Below are 26,747 nucleotides of genomic sequence, written 5' to 3' on the forward strand. Positions count from 1 at the left end.
ATGATAAATTCATAATATATTAGTACAATGAGATGTTTAGAACGTAAGGTAAGATGAGGAAAAGTCATAGGAACTTGTCAAGTTGATCTTGGTGAATAGTTGATTAATGAAAAATACTAGATGTCTCCAAGTAATTGAAAGCATCAAATATTAGGAGTAAACTTTCCTTGTCCCTGAGAATAAAACTGGAATCAATAAATGGTGGTTTAAAAAGGGAAGGGATGTAAATATTTGTTTTATATAAAAGTCAGTTTCGTAATGATGTGATTTGACTGATAATGGAATGGCCTGTCAGGTGAACCTTGGGAGTTTCTCAACTTGTTATTTTGAGCCTGAGACAGAAAGGACTGAGCATCTGTGTGTACAACTTTTCAAAGGGGGAGTGCCATGTTCTTTCAGGTTCCTTATAACTGCCTAGGTTATATACTTTTAATTTCCATGCATGTAATACATATGTTTTTGAAGGGCCCACTTTGTTATAAATGTACATTTTTTTGTATAAAATGCATAGCTTTAGAGAAATACCTTATAGTTTGAGATTTATGGAAGAAGAAAATATTGTCAATACCCACTAGTCTTTTGGTTTAAGGAAAGCACATACACTCAGTTTATGTTCATGCAATTACTGAAAAATTTAAATGTAAAATTGATACTTAGTTTTGAATATTTTCTCCTTTAATAGAAAGAGGACTCTAATAGGGCAAAAAGAGTGTTTTTGTAGGTGTTTTAAATTTATGGAGTATCTATGAAATTTACCTATGGAATGAAAAAGCTTTCACTTCTTGTTGTAAGTGACCCTGCTTTTTGAATTATCAGATTCCATTGGACACCAGCATTACTGAGATTAAACATGGTCCATAATATTCCATATGGGTTCTATAATACATCTTGGGGGAGTGAATATGTATTTATTCTATATGCATTAAGCATTACCTTTTCTGCTCAAGAAGCGATGGATACTGTCTTTGATTCATTCCAGCCATGTCCATGTAAAAGCTACTGACTTACACAGATAAGCCATGTTCAAATGGCTTGTGTTTTCGGACTTTGGAAACTTGAAAATTCTTATCTATATCTGTTTCTTAATATCAATGGGAAATGAATCCTGTACATCTTTACTGTAATTTTTATTCATTACAACTTTTGAAATGAAAGTACATAGGTTATAATTTGATTCATAATGATTAAAATTCATCTGGTGATGGTCGTTTTTATTTTGCCGTTGCCTGCTTTTTCTTTCTATTTTTCTTCTTAAAGATTATACTCTTTGGTTTTAGAAGGGGAAAGGGAAGCACCAAGAGAGGGAGAGAAACAGTGATGCGGGAGAGAAACAGTGATGCGAGAGAGAAACATTGAATTGTTGCCTCTCCTGTGCTCCTGAATTGGACTGAACATGTGCCCTCACCGGAATGGAACCCATGACCTTTTACTTTGCAGACCAGTGTTCAACTAGCTGAGCCACACCAATTGGAACTTTTCTTTCTTTTACAGTTTAGCATGCCTTGTAATTTTTTCTTTATAGTTGACTTGATGTACTGGGTAACAAGGACTGCTGTAAATAGGCCTTTAATAGTGTAGTGGTAGTGTCAGGATATGGGAAGTGCTTTATAGTCCTATTATTAGATCTCACATTCCCCTGCCCAACTTTATTGAGGTACGATCAATAAATTATTTATACTTAAAGGTGTATAATTTGATGTTCTACATTGTGAAACGATCAGGCCAATCAATCTAATTAACATATCCCCCACAGCTGTAAGAACATTTAAGATGTACTCTGTTAGTAGATTTCAAGTATAAAATACAGTATTGTTAATTATAGTTACATCACTGCACATTCTGTCTCCAGAACTTACTTAGGTGTTTGTTTCTTTGTGATCTTGTGTCTCTGGATTGTGAGTTTTGTAAGAACATTTAAGATGTACTCTGTTAGTAGATTTCAAGTATAAAATACAGTATTGTTAATTATAGTTACATCACTGCACATTCTGTCTCCAGAACTTACTTAGGTGTTTGTTTCTTTGTGATCTTGTGTCTCTGGATTGTGAGTTTTTCAAGTACTTTTTATTCTCCCTAACCTCTTTTAGGTAGGAGAGGATGGTCGGAGGGGGCTGTAGTTGAGTATTTCCTTTCCCCTAGGTTAGTTGGGTGCTGATAAAACTCCAGGACATTGGGTTCTGGTTAAATAGATTCTGCTGAGGGCAAACTTTGTTAAATAGAGTGCTCTGATATATTGGGTTAGCCAAAAAGTTCGTTTGGTTTTTTTCCATAAGTTGGCTCTAGTAGCACTTAGTTGTCTTTAACTTCATTCGAAATGATATTGTTAGGTTGTATTGTGACAGCTGTTATAACAGTGTGCATTAAGAAAAAAACTTACCAAAGTTGGTGAATTTTTGTGTAACCATTTTAACATTGAAGATTAAAGAAAATATGCAACATTTTTGGCATATTAATGCTTTGTTATTTCAAGAAAGGTAAAAACGCAGTTGAAACGCTGAAGAAGATTTGTGCAGTGTATGGAGAAGGTGTTGTGACTGATCGAACTTGTCAAAAGTGATTTGTGAAGTTTCATGCTGGGAGATTTCTCACTGGGCAGTACTCTGCAGTTGGGTAGATTAGTTGAAAGTTGATAGCAATCAAATCCAGACGTTAATTGAGAATAATCAACGTTATACCACTTGAGAGATAGCTGTGACATACTCAAAATATCCAAATCAATGAAGTTATTGGAGAAAATAAAAAATGTGTCTTTTTATTTTAAAGAAAAAAATGAGTGGACTTTTTGGCCATTCCAGCATTTCAGAATGCTTCCTTTCCTCTTTTCCTTCTGGAAGCATGAAGGGTCTTTCCCTGATATTAGCTATAAGAATTTGGTAGATCTCCAAGAGGTAAAACTTACAAAAGTGTGTGGCACTTCAATGACTGGGTCTCCTTGGAGTTTTTATGTCATTACTATTTCAAGTTTTCCTGTCGTGGCATTGTTTCCCACAGAGGTCTGTGCTCTCTGCTGTTGGGTTCTGCCCCAGTAAGTTTTGGATTCTCTGTATTAGTTTGCCTGTATCACCAATTTGGGGGGCAGCAGTTTGTCCTTTGACTTTACTTATCTTATGAATCTAAGAAGAGTTACTGGTTTTTTGATTGGTTCAGCCTTTTACTTGTTGTTAGGACAGATTGGCAGCTTCCATACTTCTTACAGGATGGATTGGAAACTGAAACTCCTCCTTACTTTTATAATAATTTGCTTGTGTTTTCTTGGGTAAACAATTATATAATGTACAAATAGGGTAATTTATAAATTAATATTTATATTTTATTTCTCTTCCTCTCTTGTCTTAATGATGTTACCTTTTAATTTTTAATGCCTTCCTAGTAATATCCTATATCTGGCTATAATAGAAATGCCTCATGTGTTTCACTTTGAGGTATGGTAATACTTATCGCAATTTTAACAGCCTTTACCATATTAAGGAGTATCTTTCTAATATTTTTTTACCAAGAATATTTTCAAGAATTAGTGCTGAATTTAAGGTGTTCTTTTTTTTTAATTTTTTTAGTATCATTCAAGGTAGTAAAGTTTTTCTAAAATAGTGGCCCTCGGTTCCTAGTTTAGTTCCCTTTTCAGCATTTGAATCTTGGTACAAACTATATAAAAGTAATACGGTCCCACTTAATTAAGTTTATCAAATTTTAAGATTCTACTTCTCCTCTCTGTTTCTATGTATTTTTTCATACTGCACATTGTTTTATTGCTACTTATGTTGTCCGTAATGCTATTTAATAATGCTATTTAGATGATGAACTACTTAAGGAAATAGGAGCCCTTTGCATAAAATAATTTTCTGACAGGAAAAATCATTCTTCCTCTTCCTTCACTTTTACCCATCTCTCTAATTTGCCTTTACTCATCCCTCAGCTCTCTTACGATTCAGAGTGTACCTTGTTCCTGTAAAGACCAGTCATTCTGAGATCTGCAGTGGTCTTCTCTGAATGACACAAAATTGAGCAAAGTTCTGTATGTATGGTTTTTGCTTGAATTCTAACAATGTACGAGCCAAGACCAAAGTCAAAGAGGTGCTCATCCGTGAGATGCTCTTCGCCGACGACGCAGCTTTGACATCACACTCCGAAGAGGGACTCCAGCAGCTAGTCACTTGCCTTTCCCATGCATGCAAGGAGTTCGGACTAGCCATCAGCCTGACGAAGACGAACGTTATGGCTCAAGGCACGGGGACTCCCCCATGCATCACCATCGACGGGTACACCCTGGAGGTTGTCAACGACTTCACTTACCTCGGGTCCACCATCTCGAGCTCTCTGTCAGTCGACTTGGAGGTCAACCGGAGAATCGCCAGGGCAGCCACAGTTATGGCCAAACTGAACCGGCGAGTGTGGAACAATTCCAGCCTCACTGAGAAAACCAGACTGCGCATCTACCAAGCCTGCGTACTCAGCACTCTCCTCTATGGCAGCGAGACGTGGACCACCTACGCAAGGCACGAAAGGAAACTCAACAGCTTCCACATGAGGTGCCTGCGACGCGTCCTGCATGTCGCCTGGCAGGATAAGGTCCCCAACACCGAGGTGCTGAAGCGAGCCAACATGAGCAGTTTGCATGCAGTTCTTAGTGAGAGACGCCTCAGGTGGCTCGGCCATGTCAAAAGAATGGATGCAGGCCGTATTCCCAAAGACCTCCTCTATGGCGAGCTAGCAGAAGGCCAGAGGATGACAGGGCGCCCAAAACTGCGGTTCAAAGACATCTGCAAAAAGGACATGACACGCAGTGTCAACAGCAGCAACAACAGCCATCTGCCTTCACCTATAACAAGTGCGGCAGGGATTGTCACTCCCGAGTCGGACTGCACAGCCATTCTCGGCGGTGCAGATAGACTCTCAGGAAGCTACGCCATCGTCTCTCGAGACGGACGGCTGCCGATGACGATGATGTCATTAGAGTTGCTTCTGAAGTCTTTTATGTTTACTTAACCCAAGTAAAAATTACCTGACCACAAGGGCACAGGAAATAAGGAAGGGAGCCAAGAGGAGGAAGGTAGAGGAAGCTAGGAAACTGAAATTTTCCTATTTTAATCTTAGGACTAAAATTTTATAAAACATTTTATTGTCTTTATGGAGGCTCCTGTATGACACGTTAATAAGTTGAGACTAAGATTGGGAGCTTGTATGCTTTTCTGCTCATTTACTCAAAAATAACATGCATATTTAGTGCTTACCTAAAGTCTCATAACATACAACTCAACACAATAATGAGCAAGGAGAGAATGGTCCCTGTTCACATGGAACATAACTTCTGTTAATAGGAGACAGACAATAAATACTTAGAGAAATGATTAGATAAGATTGTAAGGAAAATAAAACCAGGAAAAGAAATAAAGCATAATAGAATTAGGGTGGAGGGAAGCTGGGTGTTGGAACTAGTTTAGACTGGGTGTATCAACTTAGAGGAGGATTCATGTCGGCTGACACTTACGGAGGCAGCCAATGGAATACCTTAGGGGAGCATCCACATAAAGGAAATAGGAAGTGCAGAGGCCCGGGGGTGGATGTAACTAAGGAATAGAAAGAGTGCTGTGTGGTTGGAGATGGTATTAATGAATTAGGTGAGAGTCAAAGAGGTGTGTAGTCTTGTAAGTTATGGTGAGGGACTATTAATAAATTCTATAGCCTTGACCTGTGTGACTCAGTTGATTGAGTATCCTCTTGCAAAGTAAAGGGTCAATGGTTTGATTCCTGGTCAGGGCACATGCCTGGGCTGCAGCCAGTCCCCAGTTGGGACAAATGCAAGAGGCATTCTCTCACATTCGTGAGATGCTTCTCTCACATATCGATGTTTCTCTCCCTCCCTGTCTCCCTCCCTTCCCCGCTCCATAAAAATAATAAAAAGATTTTATGTTGCCAGGCTGTCTTTAATCAATATTTTTGCTTTGTCTGGAGTTTTTGTGTTAGGGCTTTCCTTTGGAACTTAATGTTTAAGATTATTTTAAATCCCAAGACATGGGTAGCTAGTTATATTGCTTGAGGTGATAGGAAAGAAATTATTCTGAATAGAATTTTATAGTGATCACCTTCTGTTAATTTACTCAAAATTAAGATTAGTTTTATGGTTTGCTAATATTCCTAAATACTGCTACACATCAGTACTATTTCAGAAATTTAAAATACAGGTCTGCTAAACCTCATCCCTTAGGAATCAGGGAATGGATCTTGGGAATCTGTGTTTTTAAAAAGTTCTCCAGATAATACTTGTAGAGCTAATACTCAGACATGAATTTAGGAACCTCTGAGCCAGTGTAATATTTATCTAGAACAATTTTGGCCACGATTCCTAGGCACTTTGTGATCATTATTAAATGAATTTTCTGGGATTTTGCAAGTTTTATATTTCATGTTTAAGAGCAAAGTGTATTCTGAAATGAAAAATATATTAATGTGACAGTTTAAGGAATTCAGGATAAAGTACTAATTGGTTCATTGTTCTTTCTTATTGCTTGCATTATTTGGGAGATCCTAAAATATGCTTTGTTTGTCTGGTTTTCTAGTTAAAAAATAGGTAAATGCAGTGGTAAAAATGGATAAAACCAATTTATATTTCTATTGAACTAAAAAAGATAATTCTTTGTGTAAGATGTGAAACCAGACCACATATAAATGAGCCAGTATTTAAAAAATCAGGAGATTCATATAGGCAGGATTTCTTAATACTGAGCCTTCATTCTTTTAAGGCGGCAGCTGCTGAGAGTAGAGTGTTAAAAGTGTTCCCTTTACATGGCCACAGCCCCCACCCCTACAAGTGTTGTGAGCACTGAAAGCAATAATCTTTTGTGTTTGTTTTTACTTCTGTTTAAAACCTGAGGTAATATTATAGGTATCAGTATAGGCTGAATCTGAATCTTCTGTGAAGTGAATAGATATAAAAAACACAAACATTTATTTATAGCTATTATTTTCTAAAAGGCAGACTATCCCAATTAAAATGATTTGGCTTAACAAATTGATATTAACAAAATGTGAACTGTTAGTTTATTCTCTATTATTGGAGAAATGAGTATTCCACATTTATTCATATGAATTGATTAGTACATTTGCATTCAAACCATACTTCCAATAAACTAGGGTACTCTTTTGCACTTGTAAGACAAAACTATTTATCTTGGCTTTTATTATATTCCTCAGATTTTCTTGCCTATCTTGAGTCTCTGACTCATCACTGACTCCTTTCTTCCTTAAAATAATCATTTTAAAGCTCAGTTTCAGTGGTATATTCTTTTCTTTTACACAGGCTTCTGATTCACTCTTGAAGCTTTCATTACCAGAATTAATCACTTATTCCTCTGAACTCCGAAGGCAGTTAAAAAAAATTCGTCCTTATTATTTATTCAATTTACTTGTATAGTGAATTTTCTGAGTCCAGGGACTGTGTCTTACTCATTTTTGGATACTTCCTGTTTAAAATATTTGGCTTGTAAAAGACAACCAGTCTGTCCACCCATTTATCAAACATCTGTTATGTGCTAGCTTCTGTTGAATTACTTATGCTTTCCATGGCTTTTAAGTTATTTTCTTTGAGTGTTCTTATCACACTTGACATCTGAACTCTTATTCTATATTGACAACTTTTCTACATCCTTTACACTATATATAGCACCACTGGACTGAACCTTTACAAGCCTACAGTCTTGGAGTTTATCTTTGACTCCTGTATTTTTTAGTACCTTCCTTTTCTTACTTTCATAGTACTTGTTCTGTATTTTGTTGAAAATAGTAAATATAGGATTCTGCCTGCTACTTCTCTCTATAAAGACGCTGCTCTATTCCTAGGCTTCATTACTGAAATAGCATTTGGATTCAAATAGCATCTTCCTAGCTGTCTTTCTGTCTCTGCTTCTGACTATTCCAAGCTTTCCTGATCCTATTTTTCAATATAATTATTTTTACATACTAATATAACGATACGCCCCTCTGCTCAGAAGCCTGGAATAGTTCCCTTGTAAATACACAAGGCCTTCACCAGTAGATTCCTATTTAGTCTAAATTATTTTTGTTGTTTTCAGTAATCTTTCTAGCAAGAATAACATATATATTGCATATGCTTGTGTCCACTTTCATGATGTGCCACTCACTTTGAATGATTTTTTACTTTATCTTAAATCCATTCCCATGTTCCCTCCTTCGATATTGTAGTGACCATTGTTGTTTTAGTATGCCAAGAATACCTTGATTCTTCTGTTAAGAGTGCCCTACTTTTGGGGGAATCATCCCTTCTTCATTTTCAGGCCTTTTGATTTGGTTGAGTTGACCCTCTGTGGGATGGTTGGTTCAGAGATTATCCAGTAACCCAAACCATACAAATCAGAGACAATGAGACTCAATTCCAGCACTTTTGAATTCTTGAGAAGAGATCCTATGACTATAAGGGTGGGGGGATAAATAAGTGAACTTAACCAGACCAACTTTAAAATGAAGTCAGTTTTATTTAAAATTAAAACGCTTTCAGTTTGAGGCATTGTTAGTACACTTAAAACAACTTAATCAGGGATCCTGCTAAATTTCCTATATTGGCAGTTGAATATTGGGTCCACTTGCAGGCAGGCGTGTGTGTGTGTGTGTGTGTGTGTGTGTGTGTGTGTGTGTGTTTACACATGTGCTAGGGAGATTGCTTTTTCACTTACTCTACAGGAATCCAGCAGTTTCTTGGAACCCTGAAGAATGAGATAAAATAATTTATTTTTTGAGTAGAAGAGTACATATAAATGTAAATGCTGTTTTTTTGTCAGTGAATTATATCAGCCATTCACTTGCTTGGTTTTAGTGGTGATAAAAAGCAAAGACTTTCTATTCAGACCTTTTTTTGATTCCTTGCTCTATCACTACTATATGTAATTGAGTATGGAAAAATTGAGAGGTTAAGCAAATCTCAGTAAGAAAAACTAGCTCTGAAACTGAATCTGAGTCATTTTAGTCTTAACTGGAGGGGTGTTATTGCTAGGGTGTCTTTGTTTTGATCCCCAAATGTCTCCCTGTTCTTTTGGTTAATTGGCATTTGCCAAGACTTTCTCCTTCAGAAGACTTGTTTCAGAGGAGTGTATGTCCTGCCTTTCTACTTTTAAATAAATCTGCTTTGTGTCAGCACAAAATTGACTAGCAGGTCTTGTAAACTCTCTCACCTGCTGTCTTTCCCTACGCCAGATACATATTTGATGTTCTTTCAAAATGTTCTATCACACTCCACTTTTTAAATAAAATGCTATTAGAATTTCTTCCACCTCTGTCAATGACATTTTAGGTGATGTTTTGTTGGAGGCTATCTTATATGTTAAAAGCAGCAGTGCTTTTCAGATTTACAACTCAGATTATTAAAAAATGACTAGTCATTTCTTACTAATTTTTATTTTTAGACAGAATGTTATTTTAATGAATAAATTACACATAAGCAATATCAATATTTAGTTGACATTAATAAAGTGAATTACAACGAGAAAACAGGTCTTTAAATAAGATATATATGTAAATGTGTTTCCATAAACTTAACAGTTTTACGTAGTAATTAAGACTACCAAATCTATTCTCCTTCCTTATAGAAAAAAATTACTTTTGGTTAACTTCTTAAGCTCTGGTTTTCTGGAATCTTGATGAAGAAAAATTGCTAATTGTATTAGGCAACATTGTGGATTGGTGAATATTACATGGACCTGGAGGATTGTGAATGAACTCCAGTAGTGCCCCCTGATCCATGAGGGATACGTTCCAAGACCCCCAGTGGATTTCTGAAACTGAAGATAGTACCAAATCCAATGTCAGCTGTTTTATACTATATACGTATACCCGTGATAATGTTTAATTTATAAGTTAGGCACAGTAAAAGATTATAATAATAACTAATAATAACCTAGAACAATTATGACAGTAAAATAAAGATTACTTTAACACAAGCACTAAAATACCACGATTGTCTATTCTTATAACAGATGGCTACTAAGTTACTAAAGGGCAGGTAGCATATACAGTGAGGATACACTGGGCAAAGGGGTAATTCACTTATTTGAGTGGGATGGAGTAAGGCAGCATAATATTTCATCACTAACAACAGCACACAATTTAAAATTTATGAATTTTTTTCTCAACTTTTCCATTTAATATTTTCATACTGCAGTTGATTGCAGGTAACCGAAACCTCAGAAATCAAAACCATGTATAAAAAGAGGGGACTACTGTATGTACCTGGTGGAAAACCAGAGCTTTGGTCTGCCCTGTGTGTGGTGTATTCCTTTATCTGTGTATATCCCTTGCCAGGACTTAAAGAAATTTGTCCACAAGACTATTACGAGATAATTTTAGCCCCTGTATGGAGCGCAGGGCTTTTAAGCCTGGAGTGACTTTTACCCATGGGGTTTTATTTTTTCATAACCTAACTATCAATTGAGGAGCTAAAGAATAGCCCCAAGTTGCTATGAGGGCTCCTGCTGAGGAGAAGACTTGAAGTTGCCCTGCTTTGTTTTCTGTTTTTGTTTGTTTGTTTTTTGTCTTGTTTTGTTTTGAGTGAAGGATGCTAAATAGCCTAATTCAGGTTGTATGGACTTTGATTATTTAGTTCAACTGAAAACCATCCACTAAGAGTGGAAATTACAGATATCCTTTTGGTATTATCACTGTCTGCATGTGAAATATTGTTTATTAGTTGTAATAGGAAGAGAGTTATGGTGGAACAGGTAAATATTGAATGTCAAGTTCTTACTCTACATGAGGTACTATGGATGGTACAGGGAAGTTTAAGGTGTGGTAAATAGAAGTTTGAAGTTAAATAATAGAAGCTTATGTTAGAGGAATCATAAGCATAGTAACTACCTAATGAAAAATATAAATGATAAATACATTGAATTCATCAGAAGGAGAAACCCTTATAACCTCTTGAAGCCAAGATAAGAATTAAATGTGGGTTTTTAAATACAGAGGCGTATAAAGAACATTCCAGGAGAGAAAATACAATCAAAGGTAATAATTGCATATATTTTGTTTCTTAGGCAGGTACTTCAGTTTATTAAAAAGGAGAAGGTACTGGGGATTAGCTACAAATGCTATATACTAGAAAGTGAGCATTCCAGATAGAATGTCTTTCAATATAATAAGCTCACCTGATAACTTATTTTTGTAAGCTTCCCCGTCCAATATGGTAGTTGTTAGCTATATGTAACCATTAGGCACTAGTCAGATTCATCATGGGCTGTATATGGAAAATGTGCACCAAGTTTTGAAGACTTGATATGAAAAAATATATAAAATAGCTAGTTAATTATATTAATTTTCTATTAAAATAATGTTGGATACATTGAATTAAATAAAATATACTATTAATATTAATCTCATCTGTTTTTAGTTTTTAAAAAATTGAGGTGCAGTTCACAAATTTAACCATTTAACAGCTATAACCATTTTAAACTGTACAATTTAGTACATTCACAATGTTGTGCAACCACCATCTCTTTCTAGTTCCAACACATTTTATCACCCTAAAAATAACCCCCCCAAAACCATATCCATGAAGCATTTACTCCCTTTTAGTCTCACCCTTAATTCACTGGCAATCACCAAGCTGTGTTTTTACATTTTATATAAATGGAGTCATGTAATATGTGACCTTGTATGTGTGGCTTCTTTCACTTAGAATTATATTTGGGAGGTTCCACATTGAAGCATATCAGTACTTCATTTTATATAGATGATGCTCTATTATTTAGTTAAAGTGCACTTACATGTAAAGTCATTACTGATAATGAAGTACTTTTGTCATTTTGCGGTTTGTATTTTGTGTATTTCAAACCATTTCTGTTCTTTATTTCCTCCATTTCTCCAGTTTTGTGCATTGGATTTTTTGTTGTATTTTTAATTCCCTTCTAATTTGTTATTCTATATTTTTTAGGTTTTTTTTTTTAGTGGTTATGATGGGGATTACAAATAACATTCTAAATTTATAACAGCTTCGTTTAAATTGTTACTAGCTTAGCTTTAATAAGATGTAAAAATTCTACTTCTATACAATTCTTTACTCCCTTTTATGTTGTCACAAATTACATTTTATACATTAATATGACTTGTTAATATAGATTTATACGTAATGGACACAAAAAGAAGTTACAAGCAAAAATACTCTAATAATGGGTTTATATTTACCTATGTAGTAACCGTTACCAGAGTTCTTTATTTTTTCATTAAGTTTATGTTAAATACTCATTTTAGCACTTGTAGAGCTGATTTACTCCCACTTATCTGAGAATGTCTTAATTTCCCCTTTACTTTTGAAGGATAGTTTTGCTGTATGTAATTCTTCGTTGATAGTTTTTTCCCAGCCCTCTAAATATGTTATCTCACTGCCTCTTGCCTCCATTGTTTTCTATGAGAAATAGACTCTTAATTTTATGGAGATTCCCTTGTGTATAATGAGGAGCTTTTCTCTTGCATCTTTCAACACCTTGATTATTTATGTGTCTTGGTTTCTAGCTCTTTATTCTTTTTGATGTTTAACTTCTTAGATGTGTAGATTTATATCTTCTATCAAATATGAAAAGTTTTTTGGCCCTTATTTCTTTAAATATTCTTTCTTTCCCATTCTCTTTTCTTCTGAGACTGCCCATCACACACGTGCTGGTATGTTTTATAGTGTCCTATGGATTTCATAGGCTCTGTGTCTTCTGCTTCATTCAGTTTTCTTTCTGTGCCTCAGACTGGATGATTTCAGTTTATCTTTAAGCTTACTAATTCTTCTCCCTGTTCAAATGGACTATTGAAACCTTCCAGTGAATTTTTTATTTTAGTTACTGTACTTATTAGCTCCAGAATTTCCGTTTGGTTCCTTTTTATAACTTGTGTCTTTACTGATATCTTCTATTTGTTCATACATTGTTTTCCTGGTTTCCTTTATCTCTTTAAGTATATTTAGGAAAGTTGATTTAAAGTGTTTGTCTAGGAAGTCCAATGTATGTGTTTCCTCAGGAACAGTTTCTGTTAATTTCATCTGTGAATAAGCCAAACTTTCATGTTTCCTCATACACGTAAATTTTTGCTGGAAACTGAACATTCTGGATATTATAAAAACTCTGGAAATTAGGTATTTTAGGGTTTGTTTTTGTTGCTGGCTGTGGGATGTAGTTGTTTAATTACTTTTCTAAACTATTTTTTGTGAAGTATTTATTCTTTTCCATGTGTGGCATCTGAAGTCTCTGTTTCTTTAGCCCATGGTCAGTCTTGTATTGACAGACTTCCTTGAACACAGAAGCTAAAAAAGAAAGAAAGAAAAGCTCTCCCAGTCTTTGCAGATTATCATTGTATCAAGGTACTCCTCAGTGCTTAGCCAAGCCCTTTACAACTTTGCCTTACCCTTACTTCCTTCCTGCTTGTGCTGACCTAGATGTCAGCCCAAGATAAAACTTAGGGTCTTCTCAGATCTTTCCTTAATGTGTGTTGTGCCTCGGGTGTACATGTGGCTTTCTGAATTCCCCAATATATGGCATCAGTTTTGGTTGTTCTAATTACCTTAAGAAATAGTCTCCCTACCCCTGACCGGTGGCTCACTTGGTTGCACATCAATCTCAAAGTGAAAGGTCGCCAGGTTGATTCCTGGTCAGAGCACATGCCCGAGTTGTGGCTGGTCCCAGGTTGGGGTGTATGCAAGGGTCAACCAATTGATGTTTCTCTCATATTTCAATGTTTCTCTCCCTTTCTCTGTCCCCTTCCCTATAAGTAAACAAAGAAACAAATAAATTAAATTTAAAAAAAAAGAAAGAAAGAAACATCATCTCCAGCTTTTGTTGACCTCTGTAATATTTTGTCCTTGGCAGCAGCTGTTGTTTGTTTGCTTTACAGTGTGTTTGAGGAACACATGCCTGTGTTGATCCTTCACATAGCTCCAGACACAACTCATTGAGACTAAGGTCTGTTCTGCTCTCTCTGGAACCAGGGACCAGGATCCCATGCTGAGAACATTGGTTGCCATCTTCAAGGCCACTGCTGAGGTGTGGGAGTGCAGAATGGGCCAATGACAAGTAAAAGTGCCACAAAGCTTTCCTATCATTTAAGTTGCCTTTTTGATTTAGCATTTCCTTGGTCTTTCTAATCCTTTGACTATTTTCTAGAGTTCTGACAAAGTAGAGTCTGACAATTTTTGCTCTTTTTTAGTATTTCTGTTGAAGGATGGGCCCTTGGAGCTACTTTCACTGCCATCTCCCTCTTTTTACATTTTAAGTGGAAGATTACATATATGGCTTGCATTTTTATTTCTGTTGGACAGCACTGCTGTAGGGTAGTAAATTTTCAAGAAATACTGAATTCATTTATGTTGCATTTGCAAGGAAAAATGTTTAAAATTTCTAAAGGTCACACCTGTGCACAATTAGCGTTAGCTATTTGCCTGTATAGTTTTTATTCCCAGACTAGTGTGACATTTTTAGAAGAATTTCATAAACATTCTTCTTTAGGATGAAGTGTTATGAACATTGTGTAATCATGTACCTGTATCATGAAGCTCCTAAATTTTGACTAGATGCTCACTTGAGTAATTATTGTGCTGTCCAGTTCTCTCCAAACGCACGCTTGATGGGTAGTCATTAAAAGAGCTGAGCATTCTTCATCTGCTTTTCTTTATTTCTGGTTTCAACTATATGAGTATTTATTAAATGCTTATTTTACAGAAATATTCCTTGGACTTATTTTCAAGTGTTGGCCATATCCAGGTCTCTCAGATGGTAGTGATTTTTAATACTATGTGTGGAACTAATTCCTTTTTCTCAGGTGATTGTTCTGCAGATTCATTTGGGACCCTGCCTCTTGACTCCATATCTTTTTAGTATCCTTAGCTTGGTTGCCTAATCCCTGAACAGTTTCATTTTGGATATGCAGGGTTGCCACCTTACCCCTGTTATTCCTCTATTCTTTGCCATTAAATGCTAAGATGTTAATATGCTTGGTTACTGCATTCTCAGCATGGGTATGCTGGATTCCTTGCTTACAGGTGCATTCTAAAAAGTAAGTGCTCTTCTAAGTAAGGTTTCATGTGCAGAACCATAGAAGGAGATGGCAGCATATTAAAAAATTGTGGATACTAAATGTGAGGAATTCTGCTTACTTCCTTAATGGAACTTGTCTTAATAATATTGACAATGAAAGAATTATCTTCTTAGTGTTAACTGAATTTCCCTGAGTCTGTTCTCTAACAAGAGAGATCATTGGTCTCTCACCGAATTCTCTTGTCATTGCCCTGAAGTAGCCAGAAAAGTATTACTTCATCTTTGTTACAAATCCACATTTTTTCATTAACATTTCTGATAGAATAGATAAGACCAAACATTGTAATTTTACTGAAGACACTGAGAAACAAGAGTCATAGACTACTTTGCCTTCTCCTATGGGTAGAAATGAACTTCTCAATATAACCACACAGTACTACATACAAGGATACCATGTACCTAATTTAAATCAGAAAAATGCAACAGTGTTCACTTTTTGCTTTAAATGAGAATTATTAACCATTAAGTATCAATTACTTGAGTCTCCTACTCACACCTTACATGATGAAAGCATTTATAGAAGTTGCGTAACTCAATGGTAGGCATCAGAGAAGACTTTCTGGAGAGTAACAGATATAACTAGATAACGCATTACAATTTAGAGGTTGTCCATATTCACTTTAAAGTCTATAAGAATACCTCTCTGTTAAATCTATGCCTGCTTTCAAAGGGTGAAAATTATTTTCTTCTACCACCAGGTACTCATATCAAGCATATCTTTCACACAATAGCCAATAGTACAAGAGGACTCTGGAATTGCCCCTTCTGCCTCTCTATCTCTTGAGTTCATATCTTCTCTCTTAGAACATGCCTATTTTTGTATATCCAATGTGGAATATCCAGTTTTCTTCAGGTAGGACCTTATTTTTGCTATCTCCTCTTTCACAGACCCACCACTTTGTTTAGTAAAATGAGCCGGCATATCTGTAGAAAAAATACATGCATGTGATATGAATTGTGGGATGTTCTGTAGAAGGACATGGAGCAGGCTGGGATACCAGGCTATATTTGAACAAGTCTGTGTGTCTGGGGAAAACAACAGAGGATGAACAACTTCTATTAAATGCTTTCTTTTTCTTTTATACCCAGTCTCTGTAATAATATTTAATATTTGGATGGTAATATTTCCTTAAAATATATTGTAGAGAACAAGATGTTTTGTTACTGTAAATATTCCTCTATGGATAAACGTTATAATTCTTTTTGTACTGAACAAATTTTAAGGGATTCTAAGTATATTTTTGTTTTGAGGGTGTTGTTTGGGGCTGTTTTGTTTTGGTACTATTTTACTCTGGACATCAGAAGTCCAGATAATCTCACTGGGCTAAAATCAAGGTATCGGTAAGGCTGCATTCCTTCTGGATGGAGGATTGAGGGAAGAATAGGTTTCCTTGCCTTTTCCAGCTCCTAAGAGGACTACATTCTTTGTCTTATGACCCTACTTGTGTTCAAAGCCAAGCAGTTTAGCATCTTCAGATCTCTGATTCCGACCTCCATGTCTGCCTCTCTTTTCCACTTTAATTGACGTTTTATTGATCTTGCTTTCATTTTTTAATATTACTTAACATATTTTGTTCCTTTGGAAGTGTAATAATTTTATGGTTTACTTGAGAGAGGATTATATAACTTCACTTGATCAGCATTCAGGCAACTCATTTGATAAGAAATATCATCCTTGATAAATCTGTACATTATAAAACCTAAAAATCTATTGCAGAGCAACATTGCTCTTTAGACCAGATATTCTTAATCTTAGTTTGTGAACTTCTTGGAATAGACTGTGAATCCCCAAAATTGTATTCAAATACAAGTTTTTAGCCATACTATGTTTGTTGTTGTTGTTGTTGTTGTTTATTCAGGGAAATAGTCCATAGCTTTAATCACACTTTCAGTAGCATCAGTCATTACCCTTGTACTTCAATTTAAGAACCATTTCTCTATAAAACAAAATGACTTAAACAGATCTAGCCTTTTCTCAGATCTGTTTCCTAAATTTCTGTACATTTGTAGTTGCCGTTTGGTCGTTTATAATGTAATAATTGACTGTTTTTAAACTTAACATTGCTAACGTACTTTTCTTTACTTTATTTTTTCTCTTCTCTCTTTTTCCCTCTGCTGTATCATCCCACTCCACCTCTGGACTCCATGCCGACAGCAGTTTGATTCCAAGATGTTAAGTTTTACTTGTAATATGTTTTCTTTCACCTTTCTGCCAGAGAGCCTGATTATCTCTCTTCTCATTTTCTTTAGTTTGCAATTTGTACATGGTTGCCTGAAAATACAGACTACATTTGCTAGCTACCCTTACAGATAGGTTCAGTATTGTGACTGTGTCTCTATATAAACATCTGTATTTATTAAGAGACGTACAGTTTGTTATAACAACTTCCTTAGTAATCTCTCTTCTACAGTTTCTCCATGCTACAAATTTTTCTGTGCTTTCAAGCTGTGTAAATCTTCATTAAACACCCTCTTTTGGTAGGAAACTTATTAAGTAAGGACATGATTGATGTATATTGGTAATATCATTGTAATACTTGGCCAGTTTCTTTGGTGAAGATGTAATTGAGCACTATCTGAAGTAAGGTTAAATACATCAATGAAGTTAAAAAACACTTGGAAGTTTTAAAGCGTGAAAGGGTAGAAAGTTATAGAAGCTTAGGAATGGGATAGGGAAGTTTTCTGGTACAGATTTATGCTAGACCAGAATGAGCCCTAGATATGAAAATGAATTTGTGGAGGTATAGCAAATTTGTATAGCAACACTTGTACAACAGCTGTGAAAACCTGGTTTCCATGCCCAGGAGAATAGAGAATCTCAGGTAGCTGAGAAACAAAGACCAAAGTGGATTTAACTTCTGGGCAATGGAAAAGGACTAGCGTGTGTTATAATTCAGTAAATACATCAATATGTGCTCTGCCTGACATAGGTGATGTGGGGACTTTTCTTACTTTCGCAGAAAATAGAGGATTCTCTTCGCTGAAGTGACTTGAAAAGAAAAAGAAAAGGTTTTATTTCTTAATAGGATATAAAAGCTTTAAAATAGATATGTGTGAGCTCTTACAAAAAATCAACAGCACAAATCATAAAGGAAAAGCAATACATTTGACTATGGTAAAATAAAAACTTTGTTCTTTAAAAGACAATATTAAAAAATAAAAGAAGCCACAGATTGGAACAAGGGATATAAAATTCACCCAACTGGCAAGAATTAGTATCTATAATAGAAAGAATTTATGCAGATTGCTAGAACAAAGACAGGCAACCCATCTGAAAGATAGTGATAGTATAGAAAGAATGAAAATAGCGAGAAGGCTGATGGGAAGATATATAATAGGCTTGGTAATAACAGAGCAGGTTTCTCAAGGGAGAAAAGAAGCTTTAAAAAAGAGGGCATTTATCTTTGTGTTTGGTCCTCTTTTTGCCTTAACTTTATTGAAATTCCAGTTGGAAATTTTAGAAAATGAAGCTCATGGTTACTATTAAGAATTTTAGATTATTTAGAACATTCACTGTATATTATAACTTCATTATCAACTCCATTTGGCTCTTAGGCCAAAGTAGACCCAAACCCAGATAAGTCCATTATATCATCCTACTGCATTCCAACATACCTCTTACCTGGACTTCTTCATTAGCTGTCTGCATCCTCTATTCTGGGTGAAAGAAAGTAGTTGATGTAATTGTTCAAATAAGATCAGAGATTCACAGTTGAGATTTAGATTTTGAATAAAGTAAAGGAAATCAAGTAACATTTTACAATCAGAGCCTCTTTATTACATTAGAATTAAAACTAGGCTGAAAAACCGGTGGTTATGTAGTTCATTGTTAAAGTGAAGAATAGAGCTTTAGTTGGAAGTATATTTTAAAGTAATACTAAATAACTAATTATTGTCAGATTTAACTTTAGATAAACCACTGTTCCCAGATAAATCACTGGGAATAAAAGCCTTTCGACTAAGTAATTTAAAGAAGCTCAAGAGTGGAATTTCTGAGTTTTGGGCAATAAGAATATGTTGTCATAAATGGCTGTTGTGTCAGAGACTAATAGATTGCAAATATGATACCCAGACAAGTTTAACTTATACTCCGTATATTTTTTCTAATAAATCAGCAAGGTATACTACTTTTAAAAAGGATTTTATCAATAATTATTATACTAAAGTTTTAGAACTAAAATGGTTAGATGTCAGTTATCTAGAACATTAGATTTTATATAAAAAATAGTTGTAGTTAATATTGGCAAATGATTCTGAATTAAACTAGAATGTAGTCTCTTAAGAATTGAGTCTGCCAAAGAAGGAAAAGGTTTCTATAGAACAATTTGCTTGCTAAGTTACTGAAACAGAATATTTGTCTTTATATGATTTTTGTGATTTAGATTTCCAGTTGTTAGGAGAAATAAAAAATATGGTGTCTGAGTTTCAGTGTTTTATTTATAATATATTCCAGAAATGTTAGAAACTTAGAGGTGTCAGTGTTAAATGTACCAAAATACAGTGATAATTTTTCCTGGTTATATTGCAGCGGGTGAATATATATAGACAAGTTTGATGATGGCCTGTGTAATTTGACAGTGTTTGTCCCTGGGTTTCTTTTTTTTAAACTTGTTCCATGGCAGTCAGATGTGCCTGAACTATTCAAATGATTAATTGAAATAACAGTTTTGTAGCCTTTTACTGTGAGGTTAGTCTTCAAAATAAAGGTTAACTTTTTATATTAGTTTGCGGTTTTTGACCTCTTTCAAGTAGGTTACTTTCTGTGGACTATCATGGAAGTAGTGAATATTTAGTTACTACACATTAACTGATGTCTTTGGTTTCTCAAATAAGACTTAACAGTTGGTTGTTTTTTGTTTTTGTTTTTTTAATGAAAAGCTAATTTATAATTTTTACATCTATTTTCAGTAATAGTTATGCACGAGTACGAGCTGTGGTGATGACCCGGGATGACTCAAGTGGTGGATGGTTACCACTTGGAGGGAGTGGACTGAGCTGCGTCACTGTCTTCAAAGTCCCTCACCAGGAAGAGAATGGCTGTGCTGACTTTTTTATCCGTGGAGAGCGACTCAGGGACAAAATGGTAATTAATAATGAATTTATTGCTATAATTTTAAGATCCTATAGAATGAATTATCTACTTAAAATTGTGACTGATATACCATAATTTATGAGAATTATTTTTGCCCAACATCAGTGATTGTGTTTCTGGTGCTCTTTTAATATTAAGCACAGTGAATTATGCCTGTTTTTTTGTTTGTTTTAGCAACTGGAACTGACATTAATATACATGTGTTAGAAAGGAGCTGCTTTTCTGGTTAGGTTTAATGGAATAACATTCATGGATAGTCCTCCTAAGTTATTAAACCAGGTATACTCTGCCTCCCTTTCTCGCCACTATCTCCTAGATTGGAAGCTAGCAAGCTATAGTTCACAGGCTAAATCCAGGCCTGCCACCAGTTTTTATATGGCCTATGAGTTAAGAATGGTTTTAACATTTTAAAATCATTGAAAATAATCAAAAATGAGTAATAATTGTGTGACACATGAAAATTATATGAAACCCAAATTTCAGCGTTTATATATAGTTCTGTTAAGGGACCATAAATCTCTGGTCCCTTAAACAGGAAAATTTTGCTGACAACTCCCGCCCCCTGACTTTTTGTATTTTCAGGTTCTTTCTCTTCATTTCCTATTAATTTAGTTATTTTAGCCTCATAAGACAGCCAGGAGGCCAGCCTAGTTTTTCAACACTACTATCTTCCGCACCCAGACGAGTGTTTTCTTTCATCTGTTTATTTTAAACTTTGAATTTAACCTTTGATAATGTTAGATATTTACTTTTTAACTAGAGTAGAAAGTTCTTTCTTCTTCTTTATTTCATTTATGAGCCAAAAACAACTCTAATCATATCTGATATGAGTAATGCTAGTGTCATTCCTGCATTGAGCAAAAGGAAAACATACGCTTAGAAGCATCATGGGAATAAAATGCCAAAAATTTATAAGACCCTTTAAAATAACTGTAATTCCTTTAACTATATACTTATGGGCTGGTTTGTGAGCTCATTTAGTATCTACAGTGTTATTTCTATTGAAAGTATTTTAAATTTCAAATATTTCTTTCATATATGAACATTTTAAATAAATTTACTTTTAATTTTGGTTCTTGGTTTCTGGGTAATTTTTACTATTGAATTATTTCAGTAATTTAACTTGTCTTGTTAAACTAACTTGTCTTGTGCCCCAATATCTGCCTCAGTAAAAGGGAGAGTTATTCTAAATCATCTTGAAAGCCTTCCAACTCTAGTTTTCTGTGAGTTTATGATTCACTCCAGGCAGTGTATGTCAATGAACCAGAATGCCATTTTAGGATTGTAGGAAACACCAGTCAAATTTGGACGTGTACATAATAAATTTCACATGTCATCTCTAAAGGTTTAAATATTCAAAGGTGATTCTGGTTTTTATAAGATGGTGGCTGGCATATCCTAATGCTATTTTAATATAAGGCTTTGTAGACTCCTAAGAAAGTTTCTGGTGACTTGTTCTGGAGTATAATGCTTCTCATTTGAGCTAATGGCAACTGGGAAATGTTTTTGGAGAAGTTGTAGATTTTAGAAACTGAGTAAAATAGTGAAGATCTAAACATATTGGCTATATTAATGGACAGTTTAGGGTAACTTAATAAGGGACATAATCTACATAACTAGAAGTGAGACTTGTCAAAGACAGTTTAGACTGATGGATTAGGTGCTTGCTCTTTTGGGGCTTTGACATAAAGCTAGTGAGAAGGAACTTGGGATTCAAAAAGGAAGCAAACATATTCCCTATGACGGGACTTAAAAAGAGCCCTTAGGTGTAGAACCATAATATACTAACAAGAAAATACATTTGTCTGATAGAAGCACTGATCTAGGAATCAGAACACCTGCTGTTTCACCTAACCATTTCTCCTTAAGGAAGCTTGTTACCTATGAAACAGGGATAATAAATATATTTCAGTATAGTCATAAAGGAAAAATTATTCACTTGGAGGGTTGGCATATTTCGTGTAGAGATTAGCTATATAGTAAAGCATTTTAGGTTATGGGAACTTGTGTGATCAAAGACAGAGGCAATAATGTTTATAAATTGAAAACAGCAAGACAAATGGTACAGTGACACAGTGACATTGAAATAGCAGATTAATTACCCCTCTCTTCTGACCAACATACTTCTGAAGTAATACAGAATTGAAGTGTATATTCTTTTTCATTGTCACTGCATTTTGGAATTCTTAATGTCCATTTCTATAGATATTTTTATTGATTTGTTTTATTTTAATCCAGTTTTCTTAAGTTCTATGGTTTTTACTTATCTAAGAAAGTACTCTGTCAAGTCTATAAATTTGCAAAGTTCTTCCCAAGTTGGTAGTTTTCTTTAAATTCTTCTTGGTGAGTAAACTGCATTTTAATCATATAAAAGATATTTGCTGAAAACTGTTCTGTGCCCATTTTGTGTGTCATTTACATCTTAGAATCCTCTCCTTTAGATGAATTCTAGAAATGAAGTGAGGTATCTGCCTCTCAAACCCTAAGAGAAACTTGTGCTCTTTAAGAAAGAATTGATAATTAGCAATGGGGTGTTGTACCTATGGCCACTTGTGTAGTTAATAAAGAAATATTGATAGTATTTTATTTATTGATTTGAGAAAGAGAAATGTCAATTTTGTTGTTCCATTTATTTATGCATTCATTGGTTGATTCTTGTATATGCCCTGACTTGGGTATCAAACCCGTAACCTTGGCATATGGGGATGACGCTCTAACCAACTGAGCTACCTGGCCGGAGCTTAAAAGGTGTTTCATAAGTTAGAATGCTCATAACAATAGTGAAGAAAAAAAGATAGTTTTTCTCAAGGGTGAAAAAAGCACTTTGGTAGAAATGTTTTCCACCTTAGATTTGCAATTACTTGTACTAAAAATATGTCTTTTACACTTCCCAAAGGGTTATATTTACTACTACTACTTTTTTCTTTTTTAAATAAAAGGCAGCACAAATAAAAAGCAGGCTGGCTAGGGATTTTTTTCAGGAAGGCAGCATTGTGTGTAACTGAGGCAGTACTCATTCATTTACTGGTTTGTTCATTCAGAGTCGTCGTCGGCAGCCGTCCGTCTCGAGAGACGATGGTGTAGCTTCTTAAGAGTCTATCTGCACCGCCGAGAATGGCTGTGCAGTCCGACTCGGGAGTGACATCGTATCTGTCTCCTCCCGTGTTGAATCGACATCTTGCGATGACGCTGAAGCTACAGAGCCTGGGCAGGGTGATATGGAGGGTCTGCTGTTGCCCATGCAGCAGACCCCCCCTCTCTTCGCAGCTGAAGGGTCCAAGGGAAAGACGGAGTCAATACAGCTTGGCTTCAGGTGCGCCGCAGGAGTTGCCGGTGTTGACTACAACGTCGAACCGCCTTAGGGACCCCGGCTCCGGATTTTCTGTCGGGGTTTACTCCCTTAGCCTTTCCCCTGAAGAGGTATGCCGCAAGGCAGCGGAGGTTTTTTGGAGTCAGAGTTTTCCTTCTCTGATGTACCCTGACTGGAAGATCGAACCAGCGACACTTAGCTCGCAGGCCGACACTCAATCCACTGAGCTAAACCAGCCAGGGCCCTCATTCAGAGTAATTAGAAAGTATTTCCCGTGATGTTTACCTATAACTTCCTTGTTTTTGTGTTGCTTACAAAGGTAGAGTTTATTTTATAGGTTACCCTTTTGATACTCTAAATTAGAGCTTCTCAAGCTGTTTGCCATGAATTACAGGGGCTGGAGCTGCTAGGCTTGTTGCCTCTTAACCAGCAGCAGCCCCTCTTTCCTCGTTGCCTTATAAATGTTTTTGTTTTTTTTTTAACTGTGCTTGAGGAAAATGTTGGAAAGCACTGCTCTATGTATTTGGCTTTCATACTTTATTGATGATTGAGAAGGAATTTGAAAGGAACACCAGGGTTTGGTGTTGTATTATAAGGTAATCAAAGTATTGCTGCCCTCCCAGACACTTGGGAATGGAATGGTCTCTAAGAAGGATAGAGTCTCAGAACTGCTTTTCTTGATCTGTATGAATTGTATGTTTAATTTCCTTCTAAATCTTTATAGCCTTGATTTCTTCACTTAATTCTTTAGTATATTAGGGTTATCCTGAATACGTATTTCTTAAATGCTAGTTAAAATTTTAACCGTTAATTTGTGTAGATCAGTGGTTCTCAACCTTCCTAATGCTGCGACCCTTTAATACAGTTCCTCATGTTGTGGTGACCCCCAACCATAAAATTATTTTCGTTGCTACTTCATAACTGTAATTTTGCTACTGTTCTGAATCGTATTGTAAATATCTGATACGCAGGATGTATTTTCATTGTTCCAAATTGAACATAACTAAAGCATAGTGATTAATCACAAAAACAATATGTAATTATATATGTGTTTTCTGATGGTCTTAGACAACCCCTGTGAAAGGGTCGTTTGACCCCCAAAGAGCTCACAACTCACGGGTTGAGAACCGCTGGTATAGATGATCTTCACTATAGAGCTTCACATTCCCCATAGAAGAAAATTTCTTTTGCATTATTGGCAAACATTTTGTCATATGTATAGGTTTATTTTTTACATTTTTAGCTGAACTGTATGTGATATGTAAATTTAAAAGTCTTCCTTAGAATCTTTATAAGTAGCTGAATAAACTGCCCATAACAACATTCGTCGTCGTCGGCAGCCGTCCGTCTCGAGAGACGATGGTGTAGCTTCTTAAGAGTCTATCTGCACCGCCGAGAATGGCTGTGCAGTCCGACTCGGGAGTGACACGGTATCTTGTCTCCTCCCGTGTTGAATCGACATCTTGCGATGACACTGGAGTGTCCTCTCCAGTGAAGCTGAAGCTACAGAGCCTGGGCAGGGTGATATGGAGGGTCTGCTGTTGCCCATGCAGCAGACCCCCCCCTCTCTTCGCAGCTGAAGGGTCCAAGGGAAAGACGGAGTCAATACAGCTTGGCTTCAGGTGCGCTGCAGGAGTTGCCGGTGTTGACTACAACGTCAAACCGCCTTAGGGACTCCGGCTCCGGATTTTCTGTCGGGGTTTACTCCCTTAGCCTTTCCCCTGAAGAGGTATGCCACAAGGCAGCGGAGGTTTTTTGGAGTCAGAGTTTTCCTTCTCTGATGTGCCCTGACTGGAAGATCGAACCAGCGACACTTAGCTCGCAGGCCGACGCTCAATCCACTGAGCCAAACCAGCCAGGGATTAACAACATTTAAATTTTGCTAAAATACTTAATACTAAACAGTTTAAAGTTACCATGGGGATCTAAATTAGCTATTCTTATGTTTATGTAGTAGGCAATAAAATACTGTAAATTTACAAATTTAATTAAAATTATGCTGTTAAAAGCATGTTATGTGCTAAGAGATGACAAAAAATGGAATAGGCTACATAGATACAGCAGGACTCAGAACATTTAGATTACTTAAGATATTCTGTGGAAATAAGAAAAATGCACAGCTATGTCAGCAAAGTTATGAGATAGCTCTCATAAACTTACAGTGACAGGTAATAATGAGCACGGGTAAAATAATAAATAAAAGTAAAAAAATAAAAGAAAGGGAAAACAAGAAACATTTCAAGTTTAGGAAGTTGCCAAAGAGATTAAGATAATATTTTTTGTGGATTAATAAGTATAATTAGGTTGTAGATAAAAAATGGCTTATAAAAATTTTAAATGCCCATAAGATACTAATTTTACTGTTTAAAATGACACATTTTAAAAATGGGGTTTCATTCCAGTTATTAGATCTTAAAACAAAATTACAGTAGTTGTTTTCTAGGGAGAAAATAGTTATAATATGGGAGTAGCTTTATTAACAGTGAGACTTGCCCTCTTTCCACCATGAGAAACTTTAAAAGACCAGGGAAGCATCTTTCTGTCTTGGATCGGATTTTATAAAAGTACAGAGCAACAGTTTCCTGCTTAGCTTTTTCCATTGTGCCTCTGTGAATTATTGCATTGTGAAACCTCAATCTTTCACTAAAAACCAATTGCATAAACTAGTTTTTCCTATAAGATTCAGTAGCTCTGTCTCTTGAAAGATACTGATTCTCCTATTTACAACAATATCACAGAGAGGGAAAAGTGGGGGTGGAAGTAGAGATGGTATCAGTATTTTAACTGTGCTTTATTGGCCTTACGGAGTATTACCCTATGAAGTGTGTGTGTGTGTGTGTGTGTGTGTGTGTGTAAATTCTTATACTGACACTGTACCATTCTGATCACCAGCCTCTTATCATTTTCATCTACTGACCTTAGCTATTTCTTCCCATAGCCAACTTTTCCACATCCAAACCTCATCATTATTCTTGGCTACTTTGATTTGCACAGTCTTGACCGTTTGGTCTTCATTTCAGCAGGCTGCTTTCCTAGATCTGGTTGTTATCCAGAACTATTTCATTTGAGAAATTTTACAATTTCCTGTCATTTCTTTTCTATTCCCCTTCTCTTGCTCTACAATTTCACGCTTACTCTATTACTTTGTGCCTCCGATTTTATCCCAGTTTCACTAGATTCCTCTAGCTTGAATATTTTTTATTATTTTCTTTCTAAATCCAGTCTTAATATTTTTTTTTGTCAGTCATTTAAACTACTTTGTCATGTGTCAGTAGAC

At 35.7% G+C, this 26,747-nt stretch overlaps 1 protein-coding gene across 2 annotated transcripts in view; it reads left to right on the top strand.

Annotated features, from left to right (window-relative positions):
• The window catches only part of SPRED1 (sprouty related EVH1 domain containing 1), a 106,764-nt gene that overhangs the window by 26,958 nt on the left and 53,059 nt on the right, over nt 1–26,747 (top strand). For both annotated transcript variants that reach the window (XM_090270391.1, XM_090270392.1), the window contains exon 2: nt 19,977–20,151. In XM_090270391.1, coding sequence (XP_090126517.1) covers nt 19,977–20,151 — 175 coding nt within the window. The remainder of the gene's footprint in view (nt 1–19,976; nt 20,152–26,747) is intronic.

The sequence above is a fragment of the Furipterus horrens genome, unplaced genomic scaffold (assembly GCF_987537825.1).
Source record: "Furipterus horrens unplaced genomic scaffold, mFurHor1.1.pri manual_scaffold_3, whole genome shotgun sequence".
Classification (NCBI taxonomy): domain Eukaryota; kingdom Metazoa; phylum Chordata; class Mammalia; order Chiroptera; family Furipteridae; genus Furipterus; species Furipterus horrens.